The sequence below is a fragment of the Momordica charantia genome, assembly GCF_013281855.1.
Source record: "Momordica charantia cultivar OHB3-1 chromosome 5 unlocalized genomic scaffold, Mcharantia_2.0 BLBB01000005.1, whole genome shotgun sequence".
In the NCBI taxonomy this organism is placed as follows: Eukaryota; Viridiplantae; Streptophyta; class Magnoliopsida; order Cucurbitales; family Cucurbitaceae; genus Momordica; species Momordica charantia.
The window spans coordinates 21,810,356-21,827,064 of record NW_028275163.1 but is presented as its reverse complement, the minus strand read 5'-3'; the positions used below and the strand labels follow the sequence as shown (position 1 = coordinate 21,827,064).

Below are 16,709 nucleotides of genomic sequence, written 5' to 3'. Positions count from 1 at the left end.
TAATTGACATTGATATGAGTGTTCCATCATCACGCATTATTTTCACGTATGTATAGGTTTGGTCTGTTGTATAGTTTTTTTAAAAAAAATTCAAAATATAGACCAATCTCTTGAAAAAAGAAACAAGTTAAAAAAAAAAACTTATTTTATTTTTTAAAATTGGCTTAGTTCTTCGTAAAAAACCTTACCAAAATTGGAAAAGGAAAAAAAACAAACCATTGTTTTTAAAATATAAAATAAATAAATAATTGTTCTCAAACAAGCATTAGTTATTTAAAACAATTTTGGTTCCACTATTTTATTAAGATCGAACATATCAAATTTTCACCGTGTATTTCGTCAACTAAAAAAATAAAATAGATACTATACATACTATAAAAGATGAGCATGTTGACAGAGACACTTTAAATTGTATATTATAATGATAAACATGGAGCATATAGTATATTCAAAACTTTATAAACTTTATAACCTTTAAATTTCCAAATTGTAAGTTTTAAAACAGTGAAATTAATATAATGTAAACCTATTTAGCTACAATTTAAATGACATTCATGATATATTCATGTTTTTTAAGTCCGACAATTACAAGGTAAATTATCGAGATAGAAAAACCAAGATCTATTATATATTCGAGTTATACTAAGATTAGCACATTTCGAACATATTCAATTAGATAAAACATTATTAACCTATTTTGAAGTTAAAAATTCCAATTATGTCATCCACTTTCGTCGTACTATATAAAATTTAAGAGTTACAAAATCCACAAAATAATGATACATAATTATATATGTTGATGTTAAATTATGAACAAATCGAGATATGCATTGAGCTTCTCCTAATCGAACTACACATAACGAGTCGTGCAATAAAAACGTGGAAGCAATGAACAAATACTCTGACGTTCAAGTCAATCTAAATTGACTTGATCTATATAAGTCGATTCAAAACATAATTACATACATGCATATGTGAGTAGTTGCGTATTTACACTAGTCGGAGGATATACTATTATATCGCAACCTTGATAGAGCTTATCACGCAACTGTAACTAATTTCATCTTATAGTTTAGTTTTCACGTTTGGAGAAGCATTATGAAGAGCCACGAGCAATATAGTACTTTATAAATTAAAAAATTTGTCAAATATGGAGCTATTGAGCACAGTACTATAAGGCAGACCGTGTACAAGTATGAATAAGGTAATATCATTTATTTCTATTGATCCACGTAACAAGTCATAATTTACCGTCCAATACTGTTTAGTATAAAAGAATGAAGGGTAAATTGCACAAACCACCCTCGAACTATATTAGTTGTAACAATTTTACCCTTAAACTTTCATTTGTAAAAATCTAACCTTGACCCTTAAACTTTTAAGGGCAAAAATTAAACTTTTAAACTTACAAATTGTACTAATAAACTTCAAATTCTAAAAATTACACCCTCAAGATACATCCATTCAACCCAGCAAACAAAATCTGGAAGAAGATGAAGGAAAATTAATACTTTCTTATGAGAAATAAATAAATAAGAAGCTAAAAGCAACCATTCACATTGAACTGCTTCAACGAGTGGTCAAATTGGAAAATTTTCGTTCCAAACCACATGTCCCCGTCATCTTCCCCAATCATCAGGTGTGGGCAACCTTATCCTTCTCTTTTTTTATAAGGAAAATTAATTAATTACTCTAATAAATGTTTGTTCGATTTCTAATGATATTTTTGACTCGTGAGGCGCCTTGTCGACGACCAAACATGCTGCAGAATCTGCAATCGACAAACTTTGGAGCTCGACGGTGACAAGAGCGAGATAACGCCATATGAGGGGCGGTAGTGGATCAAGTTTAATTTGAGGGTGAATTTTAAAATAGATTCAATATATTTTTTAATTTGAGAGTTTAATTTTTACCATTAAAAGATTGATCAATTTTTTCTTTTTCAAAATTGTAAGGGTTTAATTTTTACTCTTAAACGTTTATGGGTTTAATTTTTTCATTTTAAAAAGTTTAAGGACTTAATTTTTACCATGGAAAGTTTATAGGTAAAATTGTAACAACTACCTAAGGTGGCTTTTTGCGATTTGTCCAAGAATGATAAAATTTGAATATATTTTTCTAAAAAAAAAGGTGCAGTTTATAAAATAAAGAAAAAAGAAAAAAGGGATTTGGAGTGCAGCGTGTGAACGACTAAGGCAAATGGCCCATTAGACCCAGAAACGATCAAAGCTCGTCGGTAGCTTGCTGCCTCAGTAGTCCATCCCAAGAACCGGCCGGAATTATCATCCGTCGCATTTCAACCACCGCAGCCCGCTCCAATTCTCCATTGCCGCCGGTGAAATCTTATGGTCTAATAGCAAACAAGTAGCAAGTGACCCATCAGGCGAGTCGCGCTGATCCGGCAAGCCGATTTGCTTCCGCCATTAAAGCCGGCGCTGGTCACTGGCGGCAGCTGTTCGGACAGCTGAAGAAAAGAGAGACATGGATCCGGCAAATACACCACTGGGCAGGATGCTGCTGGAGGAGATCACTCCGGTTATCATGGTGCTGAATACCCCTCTTGTTGAAGAAGCCTGCCTGAAGAACGGCCTCTCATTAATCCAGATGCTCAGCCCCTTCTGCTCGTTCAACAACATTGACGGTAATCCCTCATTGTCTCCCTTCTACTGCTTCAATTTAGTGCATACCCTTTGCACTTAGTTGTATGAATGTTCGACTGTTTCATTTCTGGGTGGGCTTCTCTTCGTTTCAGTGCCCGTACGCACCGCAAGTGATCAACCTTACAGGATTAAGAAATTCAGTTCACGGTTGTTTTACGGTTCAGACATTCGTCAACCTAATTTAGAGGTAAATTTTAAATGAGACGTTTGGTTTATGATAAAGTTTGTTGGACAACGATACATTGTGTGTTTGCAGTTTGGATAGTTAACAGAAAAGAATTCAGTTAAATTGACAGTGATTGAACGAAAGCGAACTAATAGCTTAGTTGGAAGCTTACGTAAAAACCAACTAGCCAAGTTTAATCACTTCAACATACTAGGGTACTGAAATGGAAGGTTCCTTATTGCGTGTGATATGAATGTATATGAACTGGTTCATTTAATTATGAAATCGGCCTATGGCTAATCATGGTTGAATTATTAATTTAGGGCTTGTTTGATAATGTTCATGTTTCTTGTTTATCGTTTTCAATTTTATTAAGAAATCTTAGCATTTGACAACTGTTTATGTTTTCCGTTTCTCAATTTTTAGAAACATTATCAAAATTGTATAGCACTATTGGAAACAACAAAAACAAGTTTCTGTTTCTTGTTCCTGTTTCCGATTTGCTCTAACACGAATAGAAATCTTGTTTTATCATTATTGAATCTATGGGTGTCGGGGGCCCTGTAATTCTAATTTGAAATGGGAACGTTACCAAACAGGTCTAATCCATTTATTGTGGAGGATTTCAGATAATTGGAATGGATTAGGATGAGATTATTTTTAATGTGCACGTATGACCATTATTTGATCATTTGTGTACTTAGAAGAACACAGCGGTAGAACCTTTGGAAGTACAAACAAGAATACTAGAAAGAAAATCTCATACAAATGGAATTGTGATAGGATCATGAAGGGAGGAACTGGAATTGTGATAGGATCATGAAGGGAGGAACTATATTTTAGTAGGTAAATGAATGCCTTATATGGGGAAGAATCATCATATTGGCATGTCTTTAAAAATAGATTATTATGAGCCATACTTAGTGTTCGGGTATTTGCTTTTAAAAAAAAAACTTGTCTAAACCTACCCATGTGCGGTAGAGGTCAAGTCATTGAAGAAATGGAGACTTGGAGAGAAGACTAGGAAAAAAACTAAGCTTGGTTCTTTCGTTATTAAGGTCCCTTAAGCATAATATATTACCGGGGAATTAAAGATAACTTTGGTCACATATGGAATAGGAAAACTAAATTTTTGAAAGACTTATTTGGCATTGATATCTAGGAAGATAGTTCTCTTTCCATGAAATGAAAACCTGAAAGCTCAACTTATTTTTTATTATTTATTTTTTGATAAGAAACAATTTCATTGATGTATGAAATTACAAAAAGAAGGGGAGATAAAGAAAACCCCAGAAACCAAAGGAGTTGCATGAACTTATAGATTGCCTTATTTGACTTAGTCTTTATTAAAGAGAACAAAATTTGGTTTTAGAAATATAAGTTGAATTTTTTGGTGGATGGAGATGAAAATTCTTCCTCTTTCCACAAACTTGTCTCCACTTTGTACATGTTGGCTATTGGGAAGGAATATCTATCTTTCTTAGAACATCTTAAAAAAAAAAAGTTTTCTAAGGCGGATTCCCATTTCCTATGCATGTTAATTGGAAACCAATCCCCAACATGCTTATAGGAGCCTTGTACAATCTTTTTGTGTGGGGAGAAGGAGGTTAAAGAGGCCGTGGGCCTTTTGAGTTGAAATAGATTAATGGATGGTTTCACTTTCACTATTAGCTTCTTTAAAAAGGGTTGAAAAATTTATAGTAAGGACTTCAAGGAGATTTCCAAGACTGCTTTAGGAAAGACATCATAGATTCTAATGTCAATGGAACTGAATTAACCTTATACTTACGAAATCTAGTACTTGTTGTATTTGAATTGTCACTTTATTAGCCTTTCATCCGATATGCAAGTAATTGGTAAAGTCTTAGCCTTCAAACGGGTCTACCCCTCACTATCTAGCGCTGTTAGTTTGTTTTATCATTTATGAAAGTAAGATAGATTGTGGATCCCATTCTTATTACAAAAAGGGTTGTTGATGAAGGGAGGTGCAAAAGAAAGAAAATGGTGGCCATCAAGCTAAACTTAGAAAAATCATATGGATTGACATTTCTTAACGTGAAGGGCTTTCACTGTGGATGGAGGGGAGGGATCAAAGGTTGTCAATATGTTGGATTCTTTAATCATCAACAAGAAGCCTAAAGGCAAAAATCAAAGCAACTTGAAGCAGTAGATATGGATCCCCTGTAACCGTTTCTTTTTCGCCATGTGGATTGTCTTCCTATGATACTTAGATAAAGTTGGCTCAAAGTTGGACAATGAAGAAGCCTCTTCAATGTTGAAGTTTTCGTGATAGGTGTATTTTTTTTCCTCTTTTAAATAGCTTTTGCGTTTTTATTGGTGATCTGGATATAAAGGAACTTGAGATTTTCAATGAATGAGAAAGAGATCAGAATAAGATGTGGCCCATGGTAGTTGATTGCGTTCTTTCTTCTTCATGGTGTATAAAGTCTATGCCTTTAGTACATGTTCTACCATATTGGTTAATTGGAGAGCTTTTATGCCACTCCTTTGACTCTTTTAATTTAATCTAATTTTTTAATGTTTCATCCATCAATTAAATTTGTTTCTTAAAATATAATTGTACGATTAGTTACCCCACAAATCCAAAAAGGGGCATGTTGAACACTGTTTGTTTGTTTGGGTTTTTTTTGGACGAGAAACAATTTCATGTTGAACATTGTGATACTTGTTTATTAGTTTCTGCTTTATTTAGTAGTAACTAGTCATTATATTTGAGAATCAGGTCCTGGTTACAGAAAAAATGATGGAAACGTTGGGTATTTTTCCTAAGGTATAACTTGTAAGCATCCCATTCTTGTGTAATGAACACTTGCACATGCTATAGTTGCAAATGTGCATATAGAGTGGATAGTCATAAAAACATTTCAAGCATCACTCAGGACTTTCTGAAAAGGAAGCTTCTTAAAGTGCCAATATTTTACCATACTGTTTCAGTTTTCACTGGTATAATTAGGCCAATCAAAATGTTCATGAAGAAGAAAAGTGAGACTGCAGTAACATTTTCCAATATTTTCATTTTATCTCCATTATGTCAGGACTGGTTTTCATTTGCTTCTTCTACTATCTCCTTATATTCTACTTTCCTAATTATTCAACTAGGCATCAAAAGAGCGACTGAAACAGGTTATTACACAAGCCAGCGAGAAAGATCTTTCTAAATTATGTTCCGACCCTCCTCAAATTAATGATGTAGCTGCCTGTAAGTACTGTTCATCTCAAGATTCTTGGATATCATTATCTGTATGTTCAAGTAAGAACTTTGGCGTCCTTTTGTCTCTTATTTTTTAAAACAATATAGAAACAACTTTCATCAGTTGGTAAATATTTAGTTTTGTAACTTTCAAGTCTCCTGATTAAAGATATTTTATCTTTTGAGCCCTTTTCGTTTTTACTTCTTTAATTAGTATTATCTTGCTTCTGAAATTTAAAGTAGATTGTTAAAAGCAGATGTTGATTCAAAGAGGTCATGGGCAGATCAAGAATGTTTGTTTGAATCAATTAAATTTTTTTTAGTAAATAACTACTGATGCAGTTTCTGTTTAAATGATGCAGGTGTAGGATTGGTTTTAAACCTTATTAACCGATATTTTTGCCTCATCTGCAGGTTTTGAGTCTGCAATTCTACCTTCATGGTTTCAGTTGTTTAACAAAGAGCTTATACGTACTATATCCTTTTCGGAACATGAAGCTTTTGATCATCCTGTGGCATGTAAGATTATGTAAAATATGAACTGTGCTGCGTTCCTCTCATTTCAAGGACAAGGGTTCTTCAGTTTTTGTCCCCTATCATTCAAACTCTCCCCATTCGTTTTAATGTTTATTCCTTTAACCATACAAAAGATATGCTCCTCGTTAAAGCTCTCTTTGATATAATGTCTAGACATCTTTGTCAACCTTTGCATTTTGGTTCTATCTTTTTTTTTAAAATTTATATTTTTTTAAGAAACATTTGAGGAAATCCATTATACAAAAGAGCAAACAACCTAAGGCCAAGGGAAAGAGAGATTCTCCTCCCAATCAAGACTAAATCACATGAAAGACGTCCAATCCTTGAGGATTGGATTTTGCTAAATCACATTTTGGTTCTATCACGTTTCTCAAAGTCGTGGATGATATTACTAGAAAATAATGTCAATGGAAGTCTGACATGTTTTCAGTTCTTCTATAATTTCCTGTATATGGATCCCTTTATCTTCCTTTCTCTCCTTATTTATTTCGTTCTACTGTCTTGTTGCAAGTTGTTTTTAGTCTCACTTAAATGGTGATTAATAGTGTTCACAGTAGTTTTGCAGGAAGTACAAAAAAGCCCTGCGAAAACACATAGGCCCTTAACCTTAAGAGAAGTCAAAGATACAGAAAACTATTGCAATTATTGACAATCGAAAATAAAAGTGAGAGAGTGTGTGGGAGTTCTCAACGACGCTCTCTTCTCTCTTCGCCCTTGGGGTTTCATTTTGTTTCAAACTTGTTCATTAACAAGAAGCCAAGAGATGGACCATCAAAGAAGAGACTGCATCCTCTCTCATATTAGACTAGGTGAAAAGACCATGGGACAAGCCAGAGAGGGTAACTTTTTAAATCACTTTATTTGATCTTCTCACAATCTTAGTTGTTTCTCTAGGCCTCAAATGTTATTGGTTCATCCAATGGTATTGAAATCTCCTCCGATACGCTAATAACTCTACCAAGCTCTCAAGTTCCTTTTGAAGGTTTTTCTTTCTTGGTACATGCTAAGACCATAAACCCTTGCATATGTCAGCCAACTTAAAGTGTATTGGCATTGAGAAAGGCTCCAACCATAGATTCAATCACCACCAGGGAAGAATCATGCCATCTCAAGGTTACCAGGAAAAGACCATTGGAATCTAGGTTACTGGGAGAGGAGCATTGGAGTCTCCTTTAATTGTGCAAGGCAATGAGAAGATAACTGGGAGGTTGCTAAGTTTGTGCTTTTTGCACATGTGCTCCTTCAAGATCCTTTTTGTAACTCTCTCTCTCCAAAGCTTGTTGTTATGGCTTCTTTGGCTGAGGGCCATTCCTTATTTGTTCTTTTCATATTCTCACCGAAAATTGCGTGTATTTTTTTTTTTTAGATTGAATTAATTAAATTTTTATAGAAAACGTATACTCTTTTTAATCGTCATTGTCCATGCCCACTTGCAGGTCTTTTGGTTGTCTCCTCAAGCGAAGATCATCCTGTCAACAGATTTGTTGATCTCTTTGGCACAAATAAATTGCCCTCTCTTCTAAATGATGGTGCCACAGACCCTAAGATTTTGAAGCATTATTTGTTGTTGCATGATAATCAAGAAGGCTCTTCAGAGAAGTATTTTGTTATTTTCTTTAATCTGACGAGGACCTTTTCCCTAATATACCCACAATAGTACATTTTCGTGATTTGTTATCACAACTAATAAATGTAGTGAAGGTTGAGCTAGTTCTATTATTTGCTTTTTATGTCAGTAGTTTGAGTAATTAACTTATAGGGACTTTTTGTTTGACGTTCTGATGAGTAGTTTGCTGTTTTTTTTAGAACAAGATATGAACTTCTCATTGAAATAATATAAAGGAAATACAATGTTCCAAGATACAAACTCCCGAGATGGAGTGAAAGGAAGCAATAAGAGAAGCAAAAGAAGAGTAGTTTGTTGTTGTTAATTATCTAGCTGCTTTGTTTGCCAGGACAGTTGCTACTTTGTTAATTAGTTAGGATAGTTTGTTTAGATTCGTAAGTGGAAGATTGCCAAGTCAACTCTTTCTTAGTAGATAAGGCTTTATTTAGATTCGAAAGTGGAAGACCCTTGTTCTCTGATTGGCTCAATGGTAAATGACGCAAGTTGGATAGATTTCACGTGAAGATGGAGAAGTGAGATCTTGAAAAACATGGCAGGAACGAAATGACAGTTTGTTTTGTTTTGGTGGCTGGGTGAAAATTTGCTACTTACCTTTAGAGCTTTGAAACACAAATTGCTTCAAGGCCATTGGAACCCATCTTGGAGGTTTGAAGAAATTCTCTTCAGCAACACTAAATCTGTTAGATTGTTCAGCAGCTTTCATTCAAATAGAGAAGAATGACTGTGGCTTTATTACGGCTTCTATCGAGATAACTACGAAACGTGGATTGTTTGTGGTAAACGTGGTTGCCATAAATGAAGCTACCAATCCTTCTTTTCCCTCTATTCAGCTTTCAAAGACTTCGTTGATTGCAGTTTCTTTAAATCCTTTGTATATCCAAAGATAGCAAGAAGTCTCGACAGACGAAGAGTTTCAATTTGACAATGTTTCTAATAAGGTTAGCTTGGAAAAGCAAATTGCAACTGTCCCCTCATCTACTCAAAACGCACCAATTGGCCCAAACAATGTGCCGAGTCAGTTGAGCACCCCTATGGTCAGAAAAGAAGTGGGCATTATTGGCCCTACTGTTTTTCAAGAGCTAAATGCAGAAGCTATTTTGAACCAAAAGTCAAAGGGCAACCCGTTTCCACCGGGTATGAAGAATACCGAACGATTAATTTAAACCCTTCCTTTTTACTACTCTTGTAGAAAGCCTAATACTAATTTTGGAAAGGAGCTTGCAAAGCCCTCGGTAGCTGAAGGGTTCAAGTTAACTTGAATAGGGTTTTCTTCGAGGAACGAGAAGTAGTTAGTAAAGATAGTACGGATAAGGTAAATGTTCTGTCCATTGGCATTATCCACTCCACTAACAAAGGTTTGCCTCTTAGATCATCTTCCTTAGAATTTTCAGATAATTTCACTCCTTTGGGATTTTGTATCTTTGAATATTTTTATTCCTTTTCATTTATCAATGAAAAGTTCGTATCTTGTTAAGAAAAAAATAGAATTCTCAAATAATGATCTTGAAGATGAGGATGACGCAATCAGTATTAGTAGTTTAGACTCTTTTGCAAAGTCAGACATCCCAATTGAGGACTTTTCTAGCATTCCTTTGCGGACGATTTTCAATCTTTATTTAATGAGCAAAAAGAAGATAAGAAACCCGTTCTCCCACATCAAACAACCATTCCTTCCTTTTTTTGAAGAAATGGGGATTACTTTTGTCCCAATTGAGTATGTTCTCTGAGTTTTAAGTTGTTCGGAATGTTGGAATGTTCTCCATTATGCCTTCTGCAGATTTCAAAGCTTTGCAGTTTTAGTTCGGTTGGTTGGTTGATGAGGTATTCAAAGTTTTTCTCCAGGTTTGATATTTAGTGGTATATATTTGGAGGCTTTTTGAAGACAGCATTGAGGCTTAGTATTTGGTGTTTTCTTCTTATTAGCATTTTGGCTGTGGTTTGTTCTTGTGCCCTAACTTCTACTTGGTTCTTTTTGGAGTTTGGTCTTCGCTCTTGGTGCTAAGGAAGGTTTTTCTCTCATGCGGTTGTTGACCCTGGAATTAGTTTGGTTTCCCAAGCTCGGCGGCAAGCAGTTTTTCTGAGTTCTGTTTTAGAATGCTTTTATCTCTTTTGAGCCTGTATTGCTCTTGTTGCGATATTTATTCGACATTTTTCTATTCTTCTCTCTTTTCTTTTCTTTTTTCACCCCCTTGGGGTTTTGTATCTTGAACATTTTTTCTTTTCATATATTAATGAAAAGTTATTTCTTGGTAAAAAAAAAAGGTTAGGATAGTTTGTAGCTTATTAGTTGCTTGGTTGATTAATTGGCAGGTCATATATGCATATGGTGCTTGGTCTTTTGTAAGTGCCAACTCCTTGATATCGAATAGGATTCGAGTATTCTTAGATGCGAGTGATGCATCCCTTTGGCCTCAAATAATTTGTTTCTAGTAGGAAAGCCACTTTCATTTTCATTTTAAGTTTAAAAGAAATGAAAGTAAGAGAAATGAAGCCTTACAAAAACACGGGCTGAAGTTTAACTAACCAAAGGAACCACCAAAAAGAAACAAGACAAGTTACTAAGAGCTCCAAAAAGAAAAAAAAAGGAAAAAATGAAAAAATGAAAATCGCAAAAAAGCTTCTACGCTTGATTCCAAAGGGAGGCCACTCAGTATACCAAACTATAGACCTCCGTCCAAGAAGTCTCATTAATACTATTCTCTGTTTCTAATTCTAACCAAATATTCCATATAATAGCAAAGGACCCAGTCCATTAAAGAAGTCTCCTTTTATCACAGAAAGGAGGATGCAAAATAGTTTCCTCTATCATATCACTGCAATCTTGCAGAGGAGTGAAAACCACTTTGGAAACTTGCAAGAATTTAGGACTCATTTTCACACTCAACGAGCACCTTCAAAGAATGTGATCTAATTTCTTTGATGCCTGCTTACAAATAAAACACTACTACGACTATAGCAAAGTGAGGAAGAGCTGGGAGTACAATATGGGGTCTTAATTTTAATTCTTCCATAGGTGACCGACCAAAAGAAAAATTTACCCTTCTTTATAATTTTACCCTTCCAAGGCTTAGTAAAAGGAGAGGAAGGCATGAGATCCATCAGTCTGGATGATTTTCTAGTGATTTCCACAAAACCACCGCATTGATCTCCTATAAAGGAGACAACAACATCATTCCATAGGTGGAGGGGGGGTCTTGGATGGTGATCCATCCTCCGTAGGAGGGGACTTTGCAGTTGGAGTTGATGGTCGTTGTACTCCATTGAAAGAAACGAAGTCTAAAGGAGTCAGTGGTCTATCAGCCACTATGTTTGTAGAGAGCGCCTGCTTGTTCAATATTTTCACATCTAAGAAGATTTTTGTTAGCATGTATGGGGCTTAAGGAGCAAAACTCCCTTGTCGATGCTTGTAGGGACCGTAGGATGGAGTGCCAATCGTCGTGAAAGGAATGATGCTGTACTATGATCCAACGGCTCCTAGCAAAGACCTCAGGGAATAAAGTCGATTTTAATGTCATGTCTTATGCAATGAAACTCTGTGATGGGTTTGGTGGTACTTCTTTAATGACTTTTAGCAAGGGCAAAAGGGTCAGTTTGGGGTGTGGTATAAATGCGAGGGGCCTCCTTAAAGGTCTTGTGTTGTACATGTTGTCCGTGTAGGTCCTACCTTTTCTTTTCAACTGGGTAATATACAATAAGACTGAAAGGCTTTCCAGCCTTCTTCTCTTCCGACCCCCGATGGAAGCACAAGTCTGTTCTTTCCCTCATTGCTATCTAGCTTGTTTATTTCAACCCAGTACCCTCTTTAGTTGCTGAGCTCTTCCAGCCAAAAAACAGTCTTCACATCGGTGTTCCTTGAATAACTTGTGTGTGAAGGGAGAATCAATCAATAGATGAAGAGACCTGAAATAGAAGGGAAATCTAACCTCTAGGGTTGAATCTCCCGACCATAAGTGGTGCCAAAAATGCGTTTACCGTTTCTTACTTTGAAAAAAGAATAGTTTGCAACCAAAGACCACTACTTATAAATACTAAACCAAGGACTACGACAAGTATCAAATTTTTTCTCGGTAATGTTCCAGCCAAAACGATCGGTGCCATAGATACTCGCCACTACTTATCGCCATAGAGTTGTAGACTCAACACTAAATTGCCAACCCCACTTAGCTAGCAAAACATGATTTCTTTGCAAAAGCCTGCCAATTCCCAAACCAGCTTATTATTGGTAAAGAGTAGTATCCTATCTAACCAAGTGCTTCAAAAAAACCCTTCTCACTATCTCCCCAAGAGAAGATTCTAAAAACTTTCTCAAGCCGTTTTACTGATGTGCATGGGCATTTGAAATAACGAGAGGAAGTACAAAAGGATGCTGTCAAGCACTGAGAGACAGTACATAGGGATGCTTCCAAGCACCGAGAGACATACCGTCAGCCTACCTCCTCGTTAGAACTGAGATTTCTTCCAACCATCAAGCTTCTTCAAAATTTTTATTTGATGGGATTCTAGACTTCAGCCATTTTTTGGAGTTTATTAGATTTAATACGTCCCTGTGTGGTCTGTTTCTAAGGTTTTTTGTAATTTTCTTTTGGAATAGGAAATGAGAATTTTCTTTGGGAGTTAGATGTTCTTTTTTGCCTCTTTCTCTAGGTGGGCCTCCTTTTGTCGGGCCGTTTTTTTTACGTGCTCTTATATATTTTTTCATTTCTCCCAATGATAGCTCGGTTTCTCATAAAAAAATCTATTACAATTAGAGCTCCTCTTTTAGAATGTTTCTATGTCGAAGGACATTTTGTCACTTACCTAGATACTAAAATCCTTTCGAGTTTTTTGACAAATAAATGTCGTAGGGTCAGATAATGTTTTTGAGATTATTTGAGGTGGATGTAAGTTGACCTAACTCTCGTAGATATATTGTAAAAATATATTGCAAATGGTGCACCATCAGGGAGATATATTCATATATGGCATTCTTCGTTGTAGTTTATCATGGGTATTGATCTCTGTGGAAGTCTCACCATCTTTGGGTAGTAGTCTTTTCAAATAGTATCCATATAAGAGAGGGAATGCATCCGCTATAACTTGAGATAGATCACGCAAGAGGAAGTTTGTAGAGTAAGTACCATTTGGTTCCGGCTTCCGTAGGTTCTTGTCCTTGACATGCAAGAGCTGAATGGTGGATAGGTGATGTAAAAGAATGGCCCTCTATTCTGCTTCAGCGTCTTTTAAGTTTCTTCTCAGCCTGAGATTCCAGAAAGCTATTTCTTTCACATTCACCCACATATCTTGTACAGAAGCATGTAATCTCAAACTACTTCTATAGGTTTGGTATCTAGTCACCCTTCTGTTAATGTAATAAGATTTTGTCAGAATTGATATTGTTCTTTATAGGGAAAACTGTTGCTTTTCACTCCTGAAATATAATGATTAGTTTTGGCCGTTAACCTTGCACTGTCTGAATATGGTGGTGGTTTAGTGTGAATCTAATCTCATCTCTTTTTAGGGCAAGTAAAATACTAACTGAAATGAGGAGCACATTTGGTTCAAATGACTGCCAATTACTTTGCATCAACTCATCTCATGATGGACTTATTGAACGGCAAGATGATCCTTGGGCCTTGTTTGTAAGTCACTTGAGGTTCTATATTTATCTATCTTAGTAAACCTTTTGACAAAATATAATTGATACTGTTGTTCTTCACAATGTCTTTGATGAAGAATTGGTAAAATCAGGGCTGTAATCTCACATTCTTATGTCACAGAAGTCTGATGCTTCGTCTGGTAAGCAACTTGGCTGCTTTCTTAGCAATGAGGATCTAATTGAGGTAAATTGCTGTTATCACTTTAAGTATTTGCTATGTGCTTTAAGGTCTAGAATGTGTGTATGCTTTTGTTGGGGGTGGGAGTGACTTACTGTGTTGCTTGTGAGACAGATCAGAGAGTTAATGCAAGATTTGACGTCAAAACATATCATTCCCTACATGGAGCAAAAAATACGAGCATTAAATCAACAGGTATTGCATTTTGGTTTCCAGAAGTTCTGTGCAAAGATCATATGCTTCTCTACACAATAACATTCACTGGTTTTATATTTTCAACATAGTTTTATACTCACATTTTACTTTTCCATGATTAGGTGTCTGCTACAAGGAAAGGTTTCAGAAATCAGATAAAAAACTTATGGTGGAGAAAGGGGAAAGAAGACACAGTAGATTCTCCAAGTGGCCCAACGTAGATATCTCATTTATTTACATTTTTGGCCTTACTTTGCTCCTTGCTATTTCATAAACTTTTATATTTGTCATTGAAGGTATACCTATAATTCCATCGAGTCTCAGATTAGAGTATTGGGTGATTATGCCTTCATGTTGCGGGATTATGAACTTGCATTGTCCAATTACCGTCTGATTTCTACTGATTACAAACTTGATAAAGCCTGGAAACGTTATGCTGGTGTCCAGGTAGCTCCGAGTCTTTGCTGTTTCCATTTTTTTTAACCATATACCTTTAAGGCCATTTTCTTTAATTACTGACTGGAGTATTTTGTTATTGTGAGCAGCCTTATTTTGATGTTTTGGGTTGTAAAATTCTTGTTTATTTTTCTGGATTATTATTACATATACAACATTACAACATCAAAGTTAGGGGCTTAATTGTTGTGTAGTACTTTTTTTTGGGGACTAAAGGGGTTACAAAAACCACTCCCAATTAGCACATATAAGACCAAGAAAATAGTTACAAAAATAATTTTCCAGCTTGCACCAAGAGGCTGCTGTGTACAAAATAATGTCTAAGTAGGATAAATTTCTTTCTTTCTCGTTGAAGATTCTATGATTTCTCGCTAGACACAGGCTCCAAAGGAAGCTTCTGATCATGTTCAGCGAAAGAAGTTTTGCTTTCTTCTTGTATTAGTGAACCGCCAGTCTGGCATTCAGATTGATGATTGATAATTCATTTGTGCATGGGGTGGTCCAGCCAAAAGCTCAGATGAGGGCATCCCAAAAAACAGAGGGGAAGGGGCAGTCCACAAAAATGTGGTCTCAGAGATTTGTTGTTTGACTTGCAAAGAGGGCACATATTGGGGAGAGTGCAAAGGTCGGGAGCTTTATTTGCATGTAATTCATGGTATTAATTTGGCCCCCATTATCTCCTCCCATAAGAATATTTTTACTTTCCTAGGATATTTTCCTTTCCAAATCATTTGGATGAGATTTTTGTGGATAGGAAGGCATTTTGAGTCAAGAAGAGGTGAAGGGATTTAGCTGAAAAATGACCTGGTTCAAGAGGAATTCACGAGCCTGGGCAAGATTTGGGATTGATTCCCTCAAGCTTGTAGCCAAGAATGAGCCAATCTTCCAATCTTTCAAATTCCTTATAGGAGAGATTTCATGATCTTGTTAGGTTGTCCCATAGGCTAGTAACCGATTTATTTGAATCCTTGGATAAGCCGTAGATAGTTGGGAACATGGATTGAAATCATGAAGATTCGAGCCAAGGGTCCTCCCAAAAGTGAATGTTAGAGCCATTACCTAGCTTCTACGTAATGATGGAGGATAGGAGAAGTTTGAGTTTGCAAATTTCTCTCTCGGACCCCCCAAAACTCGGCATTTTTGTCATTTGGCCACCAATAAAGGCAAGTATGCCCATATTTGTTTTGAATAAAAATTGTCCACAATGCTGCTTTCTCATGAACATATCTCCAAATCCATTTCCCTTAAAAGGGATTTATTTTTCTCCTGTAAACAGTCGAGGCCAAGAATTCCCATGGCAATAGGGCTAGAAATTTTGTTCCAAGCTGCATAGTGGGCCCCGCCCTTCCAATTGAGATTTTTTCCAAAGAATTTGCTATCCCAATTGGCATTTTAAACAAGGACATATAGTAGATGGGAAGGTTTGAGAGGGAGGAGGGAATGAGGGTTTGGCGGCCTCCTTTGGAGAAAAAAGAGCTTTCCACACTTGAAGAGTCTTTGGACTTCAAAAAGGATGGGTCCCATAGGATTGTTTATTTAGGGTTTCCAAGGAGGGGGAGGCCTAGATAGGTAGAATGGCTACTGCTTTACGACATAGTTAAAGGTGTTTGCAGCAGTTGAGGTGACAAGGTTAGAGGTATTTATGATAAGAAGCTTGGTTTTGCTTATACTAATGTTGAGGCCAGAGAAAGCTTCAAAAGAGTTGTATCTTTTCAGAAACTAACGTGTCCCTAGCGTGTCGTGTCCTATTTTTATCGAAAATTGACGTGTTGCGATACTCATGTCATGTCGTATTCGTGTCGCGTGGTGTAACCAAATTTGAGAGAAAACTTGATTGTATGAGATGATGAGAAAAGATACAAATGACTTCCTATTTATAGGAAAAGTCATGGACAGGGGAATAACAACCCAACCTTTAAGAATATAACTAACTAACAACTAACTTAAGGAAAGTTAACTAATTGTTAGCTACATCAACTTCCCTCCTCCTAAAAAAAACTCGTCCATGAGTTACGAAGCTAGAGAAAAAGAGTCCGGAGCTTCG

At 36.0% G+C, this 16,709-nt stretch overlaps 1 protein-coding gene across 2 annotated transcripts in view; it reads left to right on the top strand.

The window, feature by feature from the left end:
• Positions 1-2,169: 2,169 nt before the first annotated feature.
• Positions 2,170-16,709, top strand: part of LOC111019356 (Tetratricopeptide repeat (TPR)-like superfamily protein) — a 39,981-nt gene continuing 25,441 nt past the window's right edge. Inside the window, exons 1-10 of one of the 2 annotated variants that reach the window (XM_088124550.1) lie at positions 2,170-2,641; positions 2,753-2,847; positions 5,947-6,046; positions 6,452-6,556; positions 8,011-8,173; positions 13,699-13,819; positions 13,961-14,020; positions 14,129-14,209; positions 14,332-14,426; positions 14,506-14,656. In XM_088124550.1, the coding sequence (XP_087980676.1) occupies positions 2,482-2,641; positions 2,753-2,847; positions 5,947-6,046; positions 6,452-6,556; positions 8,011-8,173; positions 13,699-13,819; positions 13,961-14,020; positions 14,129-14,209; positions 14,332-14,426; positions 14,506-14,656 (1,131 nt within the window). In that variant the 5' untranslated portion in view covers positions 2,170-2,481. Of the gene's footprint in view, positions 2,642-2,752; positions 2,848-5,946; positions 6,047-6,451; positions 6,557-8,010; positions 8,174-13,698; positions 13,820-13,957; positions 14,021-14,128; positions 14,210-14,331; positions 14,427-14,505; positions 14,657-16,709 lie in introns of both variants that reach the window. The other variant, XM_088124549.1, reaches the window with a different exon arrangement.